The sequence below is a fragment of the Bremia lactucae genome, linkage group LG5, assembly GCF_004359215.1.
Source record: "Bremia lactucae strain SF5 linkage group LG5, whole genome shotgun sequence".
NCBI lineage: Eukaryota > Oomycota > Peronosporomycetes > Peronosporales > Peronosporaceae > Bremia > Bremia lactucae.
In genome coordinates, this window is record NC_090614.1 from 4380326 (window position 1) to 4398227 (window position 17902).

At 45.9% G+C, this 17902-nt stretch overlaps 7 protein-coding genes across 7 annotated transcripts in view; 1 reads left to right on the forward strand and 6 right to left on the reverse strand.

The window, feature by feature from the left end:
• Window positions 1–1181, reverse strand: part of CCR75_001792 (uncharacterized protein) — a gene marked incomplete at both ends in the record, with an annotated part of 6090 nt that extends 4909 nt beyond the window's left edge. Inside the window, one exon of the mRNA XM_067959893.1 lies at window positions 9–1181. Within this exon, the coding sequence (XP_067821261.1) occupies window positions 9–1181 (1173 nt within the window). The remainder of the gene's footprint in view (window positions 1–8) is intronic.
• Window positions 1182–2837: 1656 nt separating this feature from the next.
• CCR75_001793 (uncharacterized protein) lies at window positions 2838–5419 on the reverse strand (the record flags this gene model as incomplete). The annotated part of the gene is made up of 5 exons (XM_067959894.1): window positions 2838–4461; window positions 4535–4687; window positions 4761–4913; window positions 4984–5136; window positions 5198–5419. The coding sequence occupies 5 exons, from the start codon at window positions 5417–5419 to the stop codon at window positions 3298–3300; spliced, it is 1845 nt and encodes a 614-aa protein (XP_067821262.1). The 3' UTR covers window positions 2838–3297.
• Window positions 5420–5584: 165 nt separating this feature from the next.
• Window positions 5585–6184, forward strand: CCR75_001794 (uncharacterized protein; the record flags this gene model as incomplete). Its single annotated transcript, XM_067959895.1, has 1 exon — window positions 5585–6184. The coding sequence occupies one exon, from the start codon at window positions 5585–5587 to the stop codon at window positions 6182–6184; it is 600 nt and encodes a 199-aa protein (XP_067821263.1).
• A 188-nt stretch (window positions 6185–6372) lies between these two features.
• On the reverse strand, window positions 6373–8151 carry CCR75_001795 (uncharacterized protein; the record flags this gene model as incomplete). Its single annotated transcript, XM_067959896.1, has 1 exon — window positions 6373–8151. One exon carries the CDS (start codon window positions 8149–8151, stop codon window positions 6373–6375), a length of 1779 nt encoding a protein of 592 aa, XP_067821035.1.
• Window positions 8152–8280: 129 nt separating this feature from the next.
• Window positions 8281–9132, reverse strand: CCR75_001796 (uncharacterized protein; the record flags this gene model as incomplete). The annotated part of the gene is made up of 1 exon (XM_067959897.1): window positions 8281–9132. One exon carries the CDS (start codon window positions 9130–9132, stop codon window positions 8281–8283), a length of 852 nt encoding a protein of 283 aa, XP_067821264.1.
• A 1865-nt stretch (window positions 9133–10997) lies between these two features.
• On the reverse strand, window positions 10998–11219 carry CCR75_001797 (uncharacterized protein; the record flags this gene model as incomplete). The annotated part of the gene is made up of 1 exon (XM_067959898.1): window positions 10998–11219. One exon carries the CDS (start codon window positions 11217–11219, stop codon window positions 10998–11000), a length of 222 nt encoding a protein of 73 aa, XP_067821265.1.
• Window positions 11220–11315: 96 nt separating this feature from the next.
• CCR75_001798 (uncharacterized protein) lies at window positions 11316–14726 on the reverse strand (the record flags this gene model as incomplete). The annotated part of the gene is made up of 1 exon (XM_067959899.1): window positions 11316–14726. One exon carries the CDS (start codon window positions 14724–14726, stop codon window positions 11316–11318), a length of 3411 nt encoding a protein of 1136 aa, XP_067821266.1.
• Window positions 14727–17902: the final 3176 nt, after the last annotated feature.

The following is a 17902-nucleotide window of genomic DNA, read 5'->3' on the forward strand; positions in this document are numbered from 1 at the left end:
GGCTGCACCGGTGCTTCAGTTGATGTATCGGTTGTGCCACCCACTGACGTGTCGATCGTTGGCTGCACAGGCACATCCGTCGGTGGTACTGTGGTGCCGCTTGAAGGAATTTCTTCAATTGGCTGAAGAGGCCCGACAGTTGCTGGTTCCGTGGTGTCTTTCGAAGGGGATTCGTCAGTTGTTTGCGTTGGCTCATGAATTGGTTGATCTGTGGTGCCATACGATGGAGTCTCTTCAGTCGACTGCACCGGTGCTTCAGTTGATGTATCGGTTGTGCCACCCACTGACGTGTCGATCGTTGGCTGCACAGGCACATCCGTCGGTGGTACTGTGGTGCCGCTTGAAGGAATCTCTTCAGTTGGCTGAAGAGGCCCGACAGTTGGTGGTTCCGTGGTGTCTTTCGAAGGGGATTCGTCAGTTGTTTGCGTTGGTTCATCAATCGGTGGATCTGTGGTGCCATACGATGGAGTTTCTTCAGTCGGTTGCACCGGTGCTTCAGTTGATGTATCGGTTGTGCCACCCACTGACGTGTCGATAGTTGGCTGCACTGGGACATCAAGCAGTTGTTTCGTGGTGCCGCTTGAAGGTATTTCTTCATTTGGCTTTAGCGGCATGACAGTTTGGTGTTCTGTCGCAATGATCGAGTGCGGCGAAGTTTGTTTTATCTGCGCATACACATGAGTCGGCAAAGTTGTTGTCTTATGGCTTTTTGAGACGTTTGGTGGTTCTTTTGTGGCGGCGGAAGCCACATTCACCGCAGAATCGGGGGGTACTTCGCAATTTTCATGCACATTAGGTTTCGTACGCTTCACTGGGCACTCAGTGTTGGGAACACAATGATGTATTCCTTCGCTAAGTTTCACACAGCTGGATCCGAAACCAAGGTCACGGTGAACACCTGGACAGTATCCGCTTTCACCAGCGCAAATCGGTCCCTTGGAGCAATAGTATCCTTTTTTGCCAGTCACAGACACTGGATTCCAACCATCGGTGCCATCACACGTGGTAGGTGTTTCAGCATCCTGGTGGCAGTAAGCGTCAGTCGTGTTAGCTGTCCCGGATGTCGTTCCCGCATTATCGCTTGTTGCCGAAGCGTAAGCGACTGAAAGCGTAGTAAATTTAGCGAGAGCGGGAGTCGCAATGATCGCAGCAATGAGAAATGAGACGCTAAATTTGACCATTGATGTTTTCGGTACTGATGAGCTGAAGACTTTTTAAGCCGCTTGTGAAGATGCAGGCGAAATGTATAATGAAAGTTGATCTGAAGTTTGAACGCAATAATTCTTAACGTGGCCGTTTCATTGCATCAGTTTTAGAAGCGTTCGCAGTGATAATGGTGCCGTCCCGAGCTTCGTTAGTTGTTCCAACCATGTTGAACTAAAAATGTTTTATGACCCTCTAACATTTATCTCTACAATATTTTATTGCGTTGAGCTTGGATCGATATTATTGATTTGAGCATATATGTTTATTCGCAAATCTGTCGGTAGGAAATAAACCAAACCAACTATTGTCAAACGAATCAGCTACGTACCTTAAGATGCTCCATGCAAAATTTTGTGAGCATAAATGTTCTTACGAATTGCAATGTCGGCATTGAGCATGCACAGGCGTCACATGAGCAGTGTCGTGCCCGTTCAGTATCGATGGAAAATTTTTATCATTTGATGTTGATATTATAAGCTGTAAGTTTATCAATGGAAATTATCGATGTCTCAATGCTTGTATATGTCTAGTTTAAAATATGATTGATCGGTAAAAAAATAAAGCTGCTAGATAATCCAAAACCCGCCGGTGGTGTTTCGGCGCTCAAACTACGATTTGCGATGGGCTATCACATTAATATAATATTGTGATAGAACTTGCTCTTGAATTTTTCCAAGGCGCTTGAAGTGCGTCTAATCAGCAATACAAACGTGAAGCAGCTCAAATGAAACTTTTTTTGTGATAAAAAAGAAAACATTATTGATTATGTGTAAAGCGAGCAACTTGTTCTTCATATTATTTTACTCTTTGAAAATATCAACAGCTGCTTTAACGGAAGATGTACAGAATAAATGTGGTAAGTCTAACAAAAAGCTTTTATGACCAAAATAATTGCGAGCAAGATTCCGCAACATTACTTCCCAATACAATGAACTTGAGGTTTCTTCTGGTTAAAGCCTCAGTCACATTCAGTGGTTACTTGACGTGCAATTTTTAAAGCTCTTTTTTGGACATAGTCTTATATGGAGTTGAGAGTACTGATTTTTCCCTAAGAAAATTTGAAGTGAGTGAAATGAGTCCATTGTGTGCCAGTGACGCTCACAAGTCTTCAATTTGTTGAAAGCAGTCAGATGTAGGACGAGGTGACAATAGTTCGACATAGTGATACATGGGTTCGTAAAGCTTTTACATCAATTCATAATCATCACAAATTTATATGCCGACACATCATGGTAGAAACTTCTTTACTTGAAAAATAGAACATGTTGAGCATTCGTTTTAGAACAGATTTCGTTTTGCGGCTTTTTAATTGGACGAAATCCCAACCCCTGTCAAACTCATTTTTTCCAGCGGTTCTTGTCGCGTTTTCCCAACATTCGAGTTTGGCCGCACCTTCACCATGTTCGGACTGGTTACACAACTATTGTGGTGAGAGATTTGTGGGTCGATCTGATTTGATTAAAAAAAGAATTATTTATTAAGTGATAATATGAAGTAAATTTTTTACTAAAAACGTAAATGTTTCTAAAGGACATGACCACTTTCGAGTATGCTTTAAATGCTGAGTGATGGTCATACTTTCCAGATTTATGCTCTCTTTTGATTAAGATTTTATGAGTTTATTACTACTAATTTTGACAGGCATAATGATGGATATGGCGTCATTTAATGTCCTCTAGACCGCCGGGAAACTTAGTATTATTTTCTGGCTGACACAACTTGCAGTGATACGAGCGGCTGTATGGATCTCCTGGCTACTAATTCAACGATAAGAAACGATCCGTCAATTAAACATACGTGAGGATGATAAAGATGCGTTGATGTAATTGAATGCGTACTAATTACGACTTAATAATGGGTACGACGATGCCAAACTTCAAGCGCATTGGGTGCCAGCAACACATATGAGCTGGACGCGATATGTACGTAGAGCGAGGGTCATTCTAGAACAAGGCTATTGAATTTGATATTGCAAGTAATCAACTCGGTCGAATTTTTACGTGTTCAAGAAATAGTCTCGAATTTTTACGTTTTCAAAAAGTAGCCCGTAGGCAATCCAGGTATTTAGAAAACTGCACAAGGCATCATTAATTAATCGTTTGTCTTTTCGTTATTGTCTGACGACTTTGAAGCACTACCATATATGCGGGAGTAACGTTGGCGTAATTCCTCCCGACGGCGCTCAGATTCAGTTTGTGGGGCCGCTGGAATCTTTGATTCAATAGGCGTAAGCTCAACATTCGCAGTTGATGTAGCACTTTCGCCTCGCTGCGAAGTCGACGGAATGCGGCACTTCTCTTCTAACTCCTCGGGTATTGGCGTTGTAGTGGTAGCAGCTCCATTAACCACTGAGTGAACAGCTGCATGCGCAGCACTTAAGGAACCAGAAGATAAAGGAGATCTTTGTGTCGACAAACTGACCGCCTCTGTCGGAATCACTGACCCTATGGGCGTCGGCGCATGCGGCAATGATGTCGCCACATTTTGATGGGATACGTCAAACTGAGCTGTCGATGCTTGCAATACCGCTAATTGAGCCTGTAGGAGGTCGATTTGGCGCTGAATGCTTTCTGAATCCATGCCTGGCTGTTGCTGCCCAAGGAGATCCATTGGGGGTGCCCCAAAAGGGGGCATCATGCCATAAGTCCCTGGCATTCCGTAACCAAAAGGTGCTGCCATACCAGGCGCAAACATCATAGGTGGCATGTACGGGTTGGGATATCCCAAACCAAAAGGCGCAGCAGCGGCAGGAGGTTCGTTTGTTGCTACTTGAGCAGCCGTCAGCACTGTTGGTTGGCTTCTTGGAGGAACCACTCGTCTAAAGGCAGCATTCCAGCGAAATCGAGGAGCTTGCTGCTCTGGAGCATTCGCACCTTGGGCTGGTACCCCAGCAGATGCATTGTTATTCGGTCCAGTACGAGGTGCTGGTCCCGTTGGGATCGAAGATCGGCATGTCGGACAAGTTTGCTGGCGCTGAATCCACATCTTGAGACAATTGATGTGAAAGATATGCGAGCATGGCAACTTTTTGCAAGTACTTGGCGTCATTTCTTCTCGACAAATGATGCATGTCTTGTCGGTTTCTTCGAGCTCCTCTGCCGTTGGATTTGCAAAGCGATCGTTCAAATTTGATGTGATTTTTCGATACCGATAGTACGAAGCAATACGTCGCTGCAAGTTTTTAATTGACAACCAAAGATCGCGCACGATATGCAACGGCATGCCAAAGAGCGTGAAGATGAGCGTGAAAAAAACCTGCAAGAAAAAAAATCACCACCTAATAAGTCCACACGTACAATTCTATCGCACAGCTCTTAAGAGGCCGTACCAAATACACGACAAGCTTAGTAATTTCGGACACAAGCTCGAGGTAAAAGAGATACGTAAACTTGTTGGTCCAAGCGCCGTCCATTCGGGAATCGACAATGTGCAACAGGTAGCGCAGAATTGTGGCCGCAATTGTTATCGTAAGGATCAAAAACTGCAATAACACTCTTTAGTCGGTTGTTTTTTCGACGTGCATCCTTTTGTTGCTTCGTTCGAGCTAAGCGTACCTCAAATCCAAAAAGAATAAAGACCGAGGGGCCTTCATCAAGAAGTGAGATCGAACACCACACTACAAAGGCCATGTCTACGACGGAAAGTATCGTCATAAGTGCCACGAGCCGCACGTGAGTGAGTCGAGAAACCACATCTGATTGTTCGATCTGCACAGGATTAAGTACCGAATTTTATGAATAAAAGGTTTTAAAATAGGTCCGCGAGATAATCACTTACGAACTCAATTCGGGACTGTGACAGCCAATGAAAAATCTTTAGGAATATGAGCGCCGTGAACAGCACCATGACATTAAACGAGATCTCGTCTCGGAAGACTGTAAGTGCTAAACACGTCTCGGTGACGGCGTAGCGCACATTCTCATGAAGTAGCTGCATGGATAGAATAATAAGGATGCTTTAAAAATCGCAAATCATGCGCATACGGAAGTACCTCAACTTCTGCATCCCGGAGTGGGCCTAAAAATAAAGTCTTTACTAGCCGCCCAAACAGCGCCGTGAGGACGAGGCCAGCATTTCCAAGCACTAGCAAACTGATTTTAGAGGTCACGAGGTAGATGATCGAAGGGTAGAACTGCTGTCGCGTCATGTACGTGTACACGAGCAATGCCACACAGGCCGCCAGACTCGCGCTTGAAAACAGCCAGAACTTCATAACCGAATTGTAATAGCTACGTGGCATTAAAAAACGACAAAAAGTGGGATTGTTCCGACATTGACGACTCAAATAAAGAAACTCGTGCACTTATATTTAATAATAAACTCAAGAATATTAAAATCACCCGCTTTGAGCCAAAGGAAAAAAACTGGATTGACTCTTATGAACGCGACCGATCCCAGTGCCCAGAGCGTACATGGCGTGAACCCGCAGTCCCTTGTGGAGAAAATTATGCGCAATCGCATATACGCGAGTATCTATTGGAAAGAAGAATGCTTTGGGCTGACAGCAGAGACGTTAGTGGACAAGGCCACAGAGCTTCAGGAGTTTGGCGGCACGTTCGGTGGTAATCAGCAGCCCACCCATTTTTTGTGTCTCCTGCTTAAGATGCTGCAGATACAGCCTGACCTGGAAGTCGTTCGACATTTCATCGAAAATGAAGATTACAAATACGTGACAGTGCTTGGAGCCGTGTATCTACGGCTAATCGGCAAGCCTATAGAAGTGTACACGTTGTTGGAGCCGCTTCTTAGCGACTACCGCAAGATTCGCAAACGAAACGTCATTGGTTGGGACGTCACGCACGTCGATGAAATCGCGGATGCACTGCTTCATGAAGAGTACTATATCGATTTGGCGTTGCCACGATTGGTGGAAAGGGAGATACTAGAGAAGATAGAGGGTTTGCCACCGAGGAGGAGTCCAATTGAAGATGAGCTAGACGCCGACAGCGATAGTAGTAGCAGCAACGTAGAGGAGTAGAATGACAATGATCACAGTAGTAGTGACCTATTGTTTCGAAGTACTATAAATTAAATTAACAAAAGGACAACGATGTTTGCGAGTCAATCCTTTTCTAAGAACTGTTTTTTTCATAAGGTCAGGCTGACATTGAGAATTTTTTAAAATATTGAGATCCAGAATTCGAAATTTGGCAGTGCAAGTGTTGCTTAGCGCTTATTGCTTGACCGGACAAGGCACTTGTCCTTCAGCTCGTTTGCTAGCCCTGCTGCTTTTGGCTGCCAGAAATCAAGTACTTTACTTAGGTCGCTATCGCAGAGCGCTTCGGCGTGGATATCCATGAGGTACCGAGCAAGCGAAGGTGCATCACTGAGGCCATGTAGCTCAGCAAATAAGCACCAAACGATTGGCACGACCACGCGGTAATCTTTCATCAAAACCAATCCTTCGCGAACCTTGCCAGGTCGCCCAGGTGCATCCTGAGAAAGCATTTTACGCCAGTTTTTGTGAAGCAATGTTTCGTTTGGAATAGGGCCAGGCTCAGGTCCACCATGACATACAAAATTAATCCACCGAGCCATCCATTTCGTATCAATACAGAACCAGCAATCGCGACGACGCAAGACCTGCCTGTCGTAATGTACAATTAGCTCTAGCTCCAATTTTCTACGCTTTTCCATGTCGACTATCAATTTTGGCAGTGTTGTAAGGTGGTGGTTAATATGTGGATGCAGCACATTCGAGTGTGGTGTTTCCTGCGTCGCCACGGGTGGTACACGAAATACGATTGTACGTGATTGGTGACTCAGCGCCGTGAGCTTCAAGCCCACTTCATAAAGTGTCATGTTTGAAACGTCCTCTCCATCAATTCGAACAATGACGGAGCCAGGGACGACACTTCCAGCGCGTTCGAGTGCACTCTTTGATCCATCTTGTAGCCTAACGAAACCCATCACCACAGCACGGTTCAAAATACTAGCATCGAAATGGAGACCTAGCAAGCCAGGTGGGGCAGTAACGGTCACGAAATCGGCGCTACTTTTCGCTAAGTCGGCCGTGTAATTGAATGCTTTTGAAGACAATACAGGCGAGAGCTCTTCGTCCAGGTCTTTTTCACTTCCGTCTGACTCATCACTTGAATCGTCGCTGTCAAAATGACGGGTCTCTGCCAGTTTAGCCATCGTGCCAAACGACAATTCTTTTTGAACCATAACAGGAACAGAATTTATCGGAAGTGCGAGGTGATTTCGGGGCTTAATTGGTGACTCTACGAGCTTTAATGAAAATTTATCTCTTCCGTTATGAATTGCTTGTTCGTCAATTTTCAACGACTCCAAACTAGTCATTTGACTTCTTAAAGAATCACTCACATTGGATGCATTCAGTGAAAAGCTCGAACTTCTGTCATCATTTTGCTTTTGCGTCGCTAAAAGTACTTCTACCTCTTTCACTTCGTAAATGTCGTGAAAAGTCTCACCATCCGACGACATCACATCATCATTAACATCTCCCAACACTTTTTCATCTTCGCTTTTATCCTTCTCATTCACTCCAGTCTTTTCTTCATCTTCTTCAAAAATCAATGCTGCATTGCCTTTCGCGAGTTTGTCTACCTCTCTTGGTCGGAAATCTCTGAAAACAACTTGCTCACTTGGCGGCATAGTGCTCTCTTCAGTCGCGAACACGTAAAACGTAAGCGTACGCGGTAAGTAGATCGTTTCCCTCATGATGCGTTGCACAGCTTCAAAACTCAAATTTGACTTTATGAAGTCGTGCTCATTTACTTTTACCAATAAACTGCCTACTGGGACGCCATCCATTGCTTCAGGCTGCAGCAAATCAGTCGGTGGCACCTGAGCAAACCTCTCGAGCACGGGGCGGTCCAAGTCATCCCTCTCGAGCCGAACAATTAAGGTCTCAGGAAGAATTTTAACAGACACGATGGCATGCCTGCACCCTACGAGCCATCGCGCGCTGGTCGACGCCATCCCGAGACTCAGGTATCTAACGTTTTCATGTCATTAAAGAGAGGGTAGCTTAGTGCGTTTGGGATTGTTGCGTTAATATAGCAAACTTAGTCGGTGGCATCGATGTGGTTATCGTTACAATTAAATGAGCTACTCCTCCTTAAGTACGTGGGTGCGCGTCTGCTTGAATTGTTTCATTGCTTGCGAGGTCCTGGTAATGCCAATGAACCAATCCACAAACCACATGGGCATGATACCGGCCACGAATTCCATGATAATTAATATTGAAGGCATTAAGATGCGCCATTGGTTATTGCGGACCGCTTGAACGATTCGGTCAGCCACCAGCTCAGGTGTCAACCACCGCGTGTAAGGTGGGGGCGTCACTCCCTCAAACATTCCAGTCGAGACGAATCCTGGGCATATGATTGTCGTATGCACGCCAAAAAGCCCTGCCTCGTGCAGCTCTTGTCTGAGACTGGTCATTAATCCGATGGCCGCGAACTTGCTAGCCCCGTAGTCCACCATCCCGGGAGATCCAAAGATGCCCGCAGCACTGGCGACCGACACGATGTGGCCCTTATTTCGCTTGCTCATTGCTGGTAGAAATATTTTAATGGTCCAAAAGTGTGCTGTTACATTTACAGCAATAGTGCGTTCAATCATAGCGTCCGAGGACTCGAGGAGTGGGCGGCCACCGACGATGCCAGCATTGTTTATAAGAATATCGACTGCCTCAAACTCCTTTAGCACTTCTTGGCCCGTGGAATACACCTGCTCTCGGTTCGTCACGTCTACTTTGTAGAAACGAGCTTTTCCGTGGGCAGCCTCGATCTCCTGTACCAACGTGAGCCCCAATTCTGACTGTAGATCCCAGATTATCACAACGGCACCTAAGAGGGCAAATCGGAGCGCCAAGAGGCGCCCGATCCCCATAGCGCCGCCAGTGATGACGATGACATTTCCTTTGACGGACTTCTGCGGCCAGATCCAATTAAACATCGTGGAAAAATGAAGAATATACTACTGGTGACTCCTCGCACGCCATGCGCATTAAAACGGCGAGGACCTTTCATGACGGCAGTTTCGAATTTAGAAATAAAAAAATGTCGAAAAGTTTTATGCCATAAAAGAATCCACATTATAAGAGAGCACTACATAAGAGCATCGTCAGAAGTCAAAGAAATAAATGCTTGGTAAAGATTGTAATTGTGTCTGGTTACATGTGTATTATTTCTTATAGAGAAGTGGTATAGCCACACACTGTTCCCCCCATGTTTACCGTGTCAAATATTTTGCGTTTCTTCCGGGGTGTGCATCGCTACAACTGCCGCCAACATAATACTCGGTCTTCATCATGCCGCTTGCTCCACCCCCAGAACACATTTATGAGACTCGCGAGGAAGCGGAGGAGGCAATTAAAACGTTTGCGTGGCAAGAAGGTTACTCCACGAAGAAATTACGCACGAAGTCCGACAAATACCGAAAAACTAGGAAGGTGTGGCTTGCTTGCGCTCATGGTGGTGGGCACAGAAGCAAGACTCGCCAAACGTCAACAAGGCTTCTTATGTGCTCATGGGCAGTCACTATTCAGCGCCAACGGAATCAAAATGCTGCGCAAAAATGGAGAGTAACTGTGGTCGTTGCAACACACAATCATGAGGCGAACGTTCATCTTGCAGCAATTCCGGAAGTCAGGGCGTTACAGCAGAAACTAAGTTTTTCAGACATAATAGCCAAGTTGCAAAAGCATCATTCAGGCTTGCCTCCGCACAGACAACGCCTCCTGGAGCAAGATCTCAATAACCTCGTATCTATGTCAAGCACATCGATCAATGAGTCGGCCTTAGTGGCTCCACGTGAACGACCAAAAGGATCAAAAAATATCAAACGCGATCCGTCAGCATATGAGTACATTGAAAGGACGGGGCAAGGGCCACGAAAACGAAGATGCGGGGTTTGTGATCAAGAAGGTCACAACAAGCGCACGTGTCGTCAAACCTAAAATAATTACTAAATTGACGCCGGCTAATGCCTTCATTGCGGCAAATCTCGACCTTGCTACTCAGGTTACAGGATTTGGTCTGGCACCTCGAAATAATAATCTTCTCTAGCAAGCAGCTTCTCGCGAATATAGCAGGCCACAAAATCGCAATATACGTCCAATTTTTACAATAACGGTGCAATAATGTGCAGTAATTACTTCGACAGCGCATCGCTCCATCAATTCAATTAGATCACTTAAACTCTCGCTCTCGTCCTCGCCGATTCGCCTTTCGTTGGATTGTATCATCTTTTCCAAATGACATAAGCTTCGCCTCTAATTTTAAGCTGAGCGTTGCCTCGAACTCTGCCATTTCGCATGAAATTTAAACAACTCGCGTGCAAACCAACGGTCCGCCATCTTGTAGCAATTACACGTCATCAGCAGATGCATGTGGTGCTCATATATGCGCGATTGATAAGATTATTAACTTCCGTGCAAAAGTAAACGGTTCCTGTCTCTTGACAAGGTTTACGTCAATCGCTCATCTCGAGCAGTCTTGAGTTTTGAAAAGGTTTGGGAGATCGTGCCAAGATTTCTATTCCGAAGATGCGACAACACATTTTCACGGTCGGACAAGTTGTGCGTAATGTACTGCAAGATGTCGAGTACGTCTTCCCTCACTTTGTGACATTGTTGCCAAGCACGCGGCGTCACATTGTGCTACGCTATATACAGCATCGGGCTTCCAGCATACAAAGCAAATTTGGCAAGCTGGACAAAATCAACACGACCTGTGTCTTCATTAACATTTAAATATATAAAAGCTTCAATCCACATGCTTCCAGTTGTCTTCCTGCTCAATATCTGCAGCCAATGGCGCTTACAAAATGGCGCAACGTCCTGAAGAATTCCGATCAAAGTTGCCCACTTGGCCGCAACAAATTTGGTCTGCGAGTGTTAAAACTCGAACGCAGCCAAATCCCGACAACAAATCAAAATCTAAAAACGAGATTGTCGTAAAAGTCTTGATTTTCGAGGTACTGCTTATAAAGAAGCCAATCTGCTCGAAAACGCCAGGAGCTTTTATCAACTGAAACGGCATGGCAAGGTTACGTTGCCTGCGGCTCCGCAGAACGAAACCTGAAAAGTGATAAATAGTTCAATTGCATTGTGCTTAACTGAATCTTCGCATACTTTTTTAAGAAGAATTCGCCGCTGAAGAAAGCGCTAAGACTTTTGCCCCAAATTTCCAGCATTTCGAAGCCTTAAGAGGCCGCGTAGGCACTTTTCGGTAATGTATAGGTACGGAGAAAGCGCTGTTAAAGAGCGATTCAATTCGTCTCTGCTGCTCGGTCTCTTTTTCCATCTTTTCGTTCAAGCACTCGCCAACTCGCTCCACTAAGCCACGGTGTTCTAATTGACCTAACGCAGCTGTGACCATTGCTAGTGATGCAAGGCCGTTAATTGTAGCTTCAGATCGTTGATAGGCGGCATTTACAGCATCAAAGAGCTCAATTACACTCCGACGGCGACGTAAATCCATACTTTCGAGCAGTACCGCCGCAACTTGATCAATACTAGCTTGAGGAGGTGTCGGAGGTGCAAGCGCATCCACTTTAACATCGCTATTACATTGCGTTTCTTGCATGATTTGATCACTCCATCCAGCCATCGTAGCCGCTGCCGACATTGCAGCTGGTGACACGTACATACTGCTGTTCTTGTACTGATCATCACGGTAATACGTCGTGCCTTCGTACTCAAACGACAAGGTTGATGACTCTAAAGTATACGCTTTTCGTAGCTGGCCAGTACTGCCGTACAGTAGATCAGAGTAACTCAACTTCCCGCGTCTTGGACGCTGTCCTTTATGTCCTACCTTGTGCCATCGAGAACCTGAATGGGGTGCCACAGGCAGTGGCTCTTGGTCTGCTTCTTCTGGTATACTGCACTTAGCACGCGACAAGTCCCAGTGATTCATGGAGCAGTACCATTTATCCGGCAGAGTTGACGACTTTATATGCTGCGGGAGCTTGCGCCACTTGTTGCACTTTTCACATTGAGCCCACTCCAGCACCGTCTTCTTCACCCCCGTACCGTTGGTATTGTTATGTGTCCTCCCTCCGCGCCCTTTGACAGAGTGCATGGCACAGCTATTAACACTAAACGTGCTTTGACCTGTCATCATCCCCACACGGTTTATTCCAGATACACCGGCAATAGCAACTATTGACGTTCCACCGCCGCTGGCAGTCGTTGCCACACTTGATGCAGGCGTAACATTTCCAGAGACAGAAGCAGCTCGTGCTTTCTTGGAAACACGACCTTCTTTGGTCGTTTTATTAAACCAAATCGTATCGACTTCAGTTGGATTAGGAGCGCTGCATTTTGCCAACTCGGGGGCCCATGTATTTAAATGACAGTACCAGACTGCTGGCAACCGATCAAAGTTAATCGACGACGGCACAACACGCCATTTACCACACTGTGTACTCTCGCACTGAACCCACTTGACTTCTCGATACTTTTCCTTCAATTGTTTCGTCATTTTGCGCTTTTTCGTGCCCTTGTCCTTGTGTTTTGGCCTTCCACTCTTTTCCTTTTCATCCACCAACGTCACATCGGTCATTGAGCCTCTATTTGCTCCTCCCGAGCGTTTGATACGTCCTGACTCATTCGATGAATAGCCAATATCATCCCCCGCACTCGAAGCTGTTGATTTGGACTTCACCTTGAGCTTGTTCCGTCGTTTATTTTTATTTGCTGGTGGAGACAGCTTGGTTTTCACAACTTCCTCCGCAACTGCACAAGATGCAAATCGTGTGTCCCACGTATTCATGTGGCAGTACCAGTGCTTTGGCATGGCATCCAAATTAAAGTCTTTCGGAACCGTTCGCCACTTTTTGCAGCTGTCGCACTGCACCCACTTCGCCTCACTTACTTCTTCCTCCTCGTCTTCGCTCATGTCTCGTTTCAAAGAACGCGGCGTTTCTCGTTTGACCTTATTTTTCCTCTTTTTCTTCCCATAGCCTTTGCTACCTCTTGGTGTTCGTACCGTTGTCTCTGCACTTGGCGGTGCACAGCTTCCTCCTGCTCCCTCAACAATTCCTTCGCTAATGACATGTTTCAGCTTTGAATTGCTTGCTACAGCATTTACACCCAGTGGCTTTACGACCTCCAGCTTGGTTTCACCTTCAGCCGTCTTCACCTGCTCCGTACGCTCAACTCTCAACGCATTTTCCTGCCGCTCCTTCTGTCTTTTCCGTTCTAAGTTGCCTTCATCCGCAGATGATTGCGCTTCAAAAGAATCTTCATCATTAAACGGACTCACGGGCACGGGAGACGATGGAATTGGTGAATTGGTCGTGTCTATTGCTCTCGTCTGTCGCGATTCCTCCTGCCTTCCACTCGCTAATGCTTCTTGTTCATGGACCTTGCGCACAACGTCTTTACTCTGACCACTCAAGTCCTCCCTCTCCTGCGTCGGCTGTGCTACTGAACTGGTCCTCGATCCATCCGAATCCTCGTCGCTCTTTCCCAATGCTTCTTCTAAGCACTCTTGAATCCGCCTCGACGCACTCGCTGGGCTTTCCACGGCAGCAAACACCGTCCGATTCGTGTCGGCGTTCGTCAAACCCACCGTTCCTTTCGACTCGATCCAAGGCCGCTCGTTTCCATCATCTGCCAATTCTTTTTTACACCGTTTTCGCTTCTTCCCACTACTCTCGTCCATTTCATCGTCGTGTCCGTGCTCCCGTTTGTGCTTGACCTTCTTCTTTTTCTTTTTCTTCTTCTTCTTGTCGCGTTTCTCACGTTTCTTCTTCTTTTTGCCTGTGCTCGTGCCACTTGCTTCGCTCCTTCGGTCGTCTTCGATCCCTTCCTTCCACTTGCGGTGATTCTCTTTCTTGTCGCTATGATTCGGACAGATTATTAACTTGGACGAGATCTGGCGCACACACTGGCGCGGCAAACACTTGGCATGATACGCCACGGGGCATCGCATACACCTCACGGCTTCCTGCTGGGCTCCTGATTGGTTACAAGTCGCACACGTATGCAGCGGACAGATAAAGTGCGTGTTAATGGCAATGCGCGCCAATGGGAACTGCGTAATACACTCGTGGTGATAAAATTTGCCACATGAGAGCGCTCGGCACTTGCGCACGGGTTTATGTCCAACTTCCGAGCTCATTGATTCATCCGTAAGCGTCTCCATACCGGTTTCTTTACAATGAAAACACGCGTGGGTTTTGCTCTTGCAGTTAGGACAGAGCCAGACTCCCTGAACCGCGTCAGCAGCTTCGCTAGAAGGCGGGAGACATTTCACGTGGAACGCCGAGATACATGGACCCGCGCACACGACAAGATTATCACCTTCGCACTCACACACGACGCAAATGTGCTCTTTCATACGTTCAGCGTCGGCCTCGAGTTTAGGCGTTCTCGAAGAATCCGCAGCGGAAAGTTGGCGCTCCAGCTGCCGTCGCTGATCTTCTTGGAGTTGCGCGCGCAGCTTCTGACGTCGATTTTGATCGAGCGGGACGCGGATCAGCACCGAGTCAGAGCTGGAGCTGCTGCTGGAGCCCGAGCTCGCGTCCGAGTCCGCCATGGAGCGACTGGAGAGTCCTTGAGCTTGTCAAGAGTCTTGATGAGTGGATAGAATAGAAATTATGGCACTCGAGGCAATATCTTTTTTAGGTATTTTAAGACCCCTACCTAATTGCAATCGATGCTTTTGATTGGCTTCATTTAGAAGGCCGACTCTTCTATGCAGCCTGCGGTATAGAATTCCTTCAAGCTAAAATGTACAGCTACGCTTATTCCTCTTGGAATAAATTAATTGGCAATAATTGATTACTTTGTCGAAAATAGCTGTTTATGCATCTCAGCTCCTCTCGCAAACTCGAAGAATATGAGAATGAAGTGAAACGCACCGTTGCAATTTTAAGAACTGTAAATCATTAATTACGTGATTTAAAATCAATCCAGTAAATAAAGAAACATCTAGTGCAGTGTGCAGCTCAAGCAATGATCGTTGACGACAAATATCAAATATGCTCGTGTAATGGGGTTCACATCGGTTGGAGAACCGTTGTTGTGGTACATTGACTTTATGGGTAAAATACCCTTTTATCTAATTTTGAAATAGTTATTTACTTAAATCACATTTATTATGGGTAATTACTTTGGTCGCCGCCAGATATAAATCTGGCGGCCAAAATCTATTTTTGATTAGCTAGGGTAAGGTTTTTAGATTTAAATTATTAAATAAAGTTCAGTTTCTCTTTTGATTTTTAAGCGTTGTGCCTTCCTAAGGCTTGCGCATTGATTGTAAGAGATAGAAGCCTTTCTAAGGTATATCCTCTTCGGCACTAGTTGCCACTTGGTTTTACGAACCCCTGAATCCCTTGAACTAGGATTCCTTAAGCTTTAATAGCTTGTACGACTCCCTGTGTAACGGGGTGTACCGTTACATGAAATTAACACTTAAAGGTTGTTAATTAATATATTATCGGAAGGTAGATAATATTTGGAGGATATTACTTTATATAGTAATGATCAGAATTCTAATCCATAAATAGGTATAGACCATTATATCGATTTATTCCGCAGTATAATAAGCTGTAGAGATAAACAAAAGAGAGAGACAGATAAGATAAGATAAGATAAGATACGATAAGATAAGATGCATGTTTAGTATTAGTTTATAATCAAGTTAAGTTAGAGTTAACGATAGAAAGAAGAGATACTTATTTATATTAATACAGTTTTCATTTTACCCTCTTTAAGCTAGTTACCTTAAAGAGAAGTCTTCCTCTGCACGTACTAGTGTACGTGAAATAACGTACGACACCACTCGCAACTGAAGCAGTGCGAAGTGGACTTGTACTGAAGCAGTACAAGTCGTAGCGCCCGTTACACCTGGTAGCACTTTGTAGTCCGTCCATAAACCACAGTTCCAATCATCTAATATGAACATTAGATGATAACAAAAACACGCATCACGTTTCGCGTGATAGCTACTCCTCTCTAAGTGACATAGAAAGGAGTTCGGTCGAACGAATATGTTCGACCGTAGGAAACGATGAAATCTTGGCAATGCTGTCCGATTTGGACAGAGATGCCCTCCATTCAGCCATCGCCAAGTTCATACAACATGAACTTGACGAGATGAAGGAAAAGGTAGCCCTGCTTAATTAGCAAGGCTTTCAACAGGCACAACTGCTGAGGTTACAACAGGTACAGACCCCTGTACTGGGATGACGCAAACGCGTCGTCCCGAAACTTTAAAGATTGACATCTCTAAGTATAAAGGAGTCGAAGAAGACTCCCTCTTGAGATGGTTTGTCGAGTTGGTCGATGCCAAATGGGCACGTCACATCGTCGACGAGCAAATGCAAGTCGCATTCGCTCAATCAAATTTGGCAGGTCGTGCCAAAACTTGGGCATTGGACCTTAAGTTGCGCAACCCATTTGTCTTTGGTCGCTAGAGGCTTTTAAAGCCCGGCTCAAACAGACGTTTGAACCGCCAAGAGCTGAGTTCAGAGCTCGTTCAGAGCTTCTGAAACTCAAGCAAGGCAAGCGTGATATTCACGCATACGCCCAGCACATACGACTCTTAGCGAGTTGTATAACAAATAACCCAGCTCATGAGCACACGTTTATTACGGTGTTCATGCAAGGTCTTACGGATGGTCCCGTAAAGACCCACCTGTTCCGCTTGGAACTGGATAACTTGAAGAGCCAATATCCTTTGCGGAACAGGAGGAACTAAGCTTGAGACAGGCTCAAGCTAGTTCATCATCGATCGTTCCCCAAGACGACATGAGCTAGGAGGTCCAGAACCCAGGGACCTCGCTTTACGAACAATAAGCGATCACAGAAATGCCATCGCTGCCAAAACTTAGGACACTACGCTCATGAGCGTAGTGCCCCACGCCAGCACCGAAAGGTACTGAACGTAATATTGGACCGTATGCAAAAAAGCGCAACGGTCGCGGGTCCGACGTTGTTGCGATATCGCAGCAGCGAGGCGAACCGCCAAAAACAGTCGGGGTCGCGCAACGCCTTACTGATCCAGCATACTCAAGAGAATTTGTAAATCTCGGGGTGCTACGCCCTACTGATCCAGCAACCTCAAGAGAATTTGCAAATCTCTTGACAAAAGTTGCTCCAGACACACAACCATTATGTGTCTCTGCACCTAGTGATGAGGTATCCCTCATCACCTTGAAAATATAAATGACAAATGATTTATCACTTAGAGCCTTAGTGGACTGTGGGGCGTCGAAAAACTTTATTCGTCGCCAGTCGCTAGAGGGTTGTAGGCTAAAAATATGTTGAGCGCGACATCCCTCCAACGAGGGATGACGGTGCGTCTAGCGACCGTATTGGAGCGTCCACAAGCGTGTGGATGTACTACGAGTGAGTGCGATGGCCTCACTTTTGGTTCGGTCGTTAGTACAACTGCACAAGATCACAGTGTGATTACTAATTACACTGTGGAGTCAGCTGCCGGCGGCTATGCTAATGCACAGGCAGCGCCGAAGGTCCACCACTCGAAGAAGTCGAGTGGATTGAGACATGAATGTACGCCTAGCGGGCGACATTCAAGGAGTATACCGGTTGCCCCAAAGGGACAACACGATGATCCTAGGTCGAGTAGAGAGTCGACCGTAGAGGACCCGACTGTGATAGCGCAATCACACTCGGAAGACGTTGAGGGAAGAGGTCCCCACGTACTTGAGGAGAAATCTCCTCAAATAGTTGAAGTTACTAGACTTC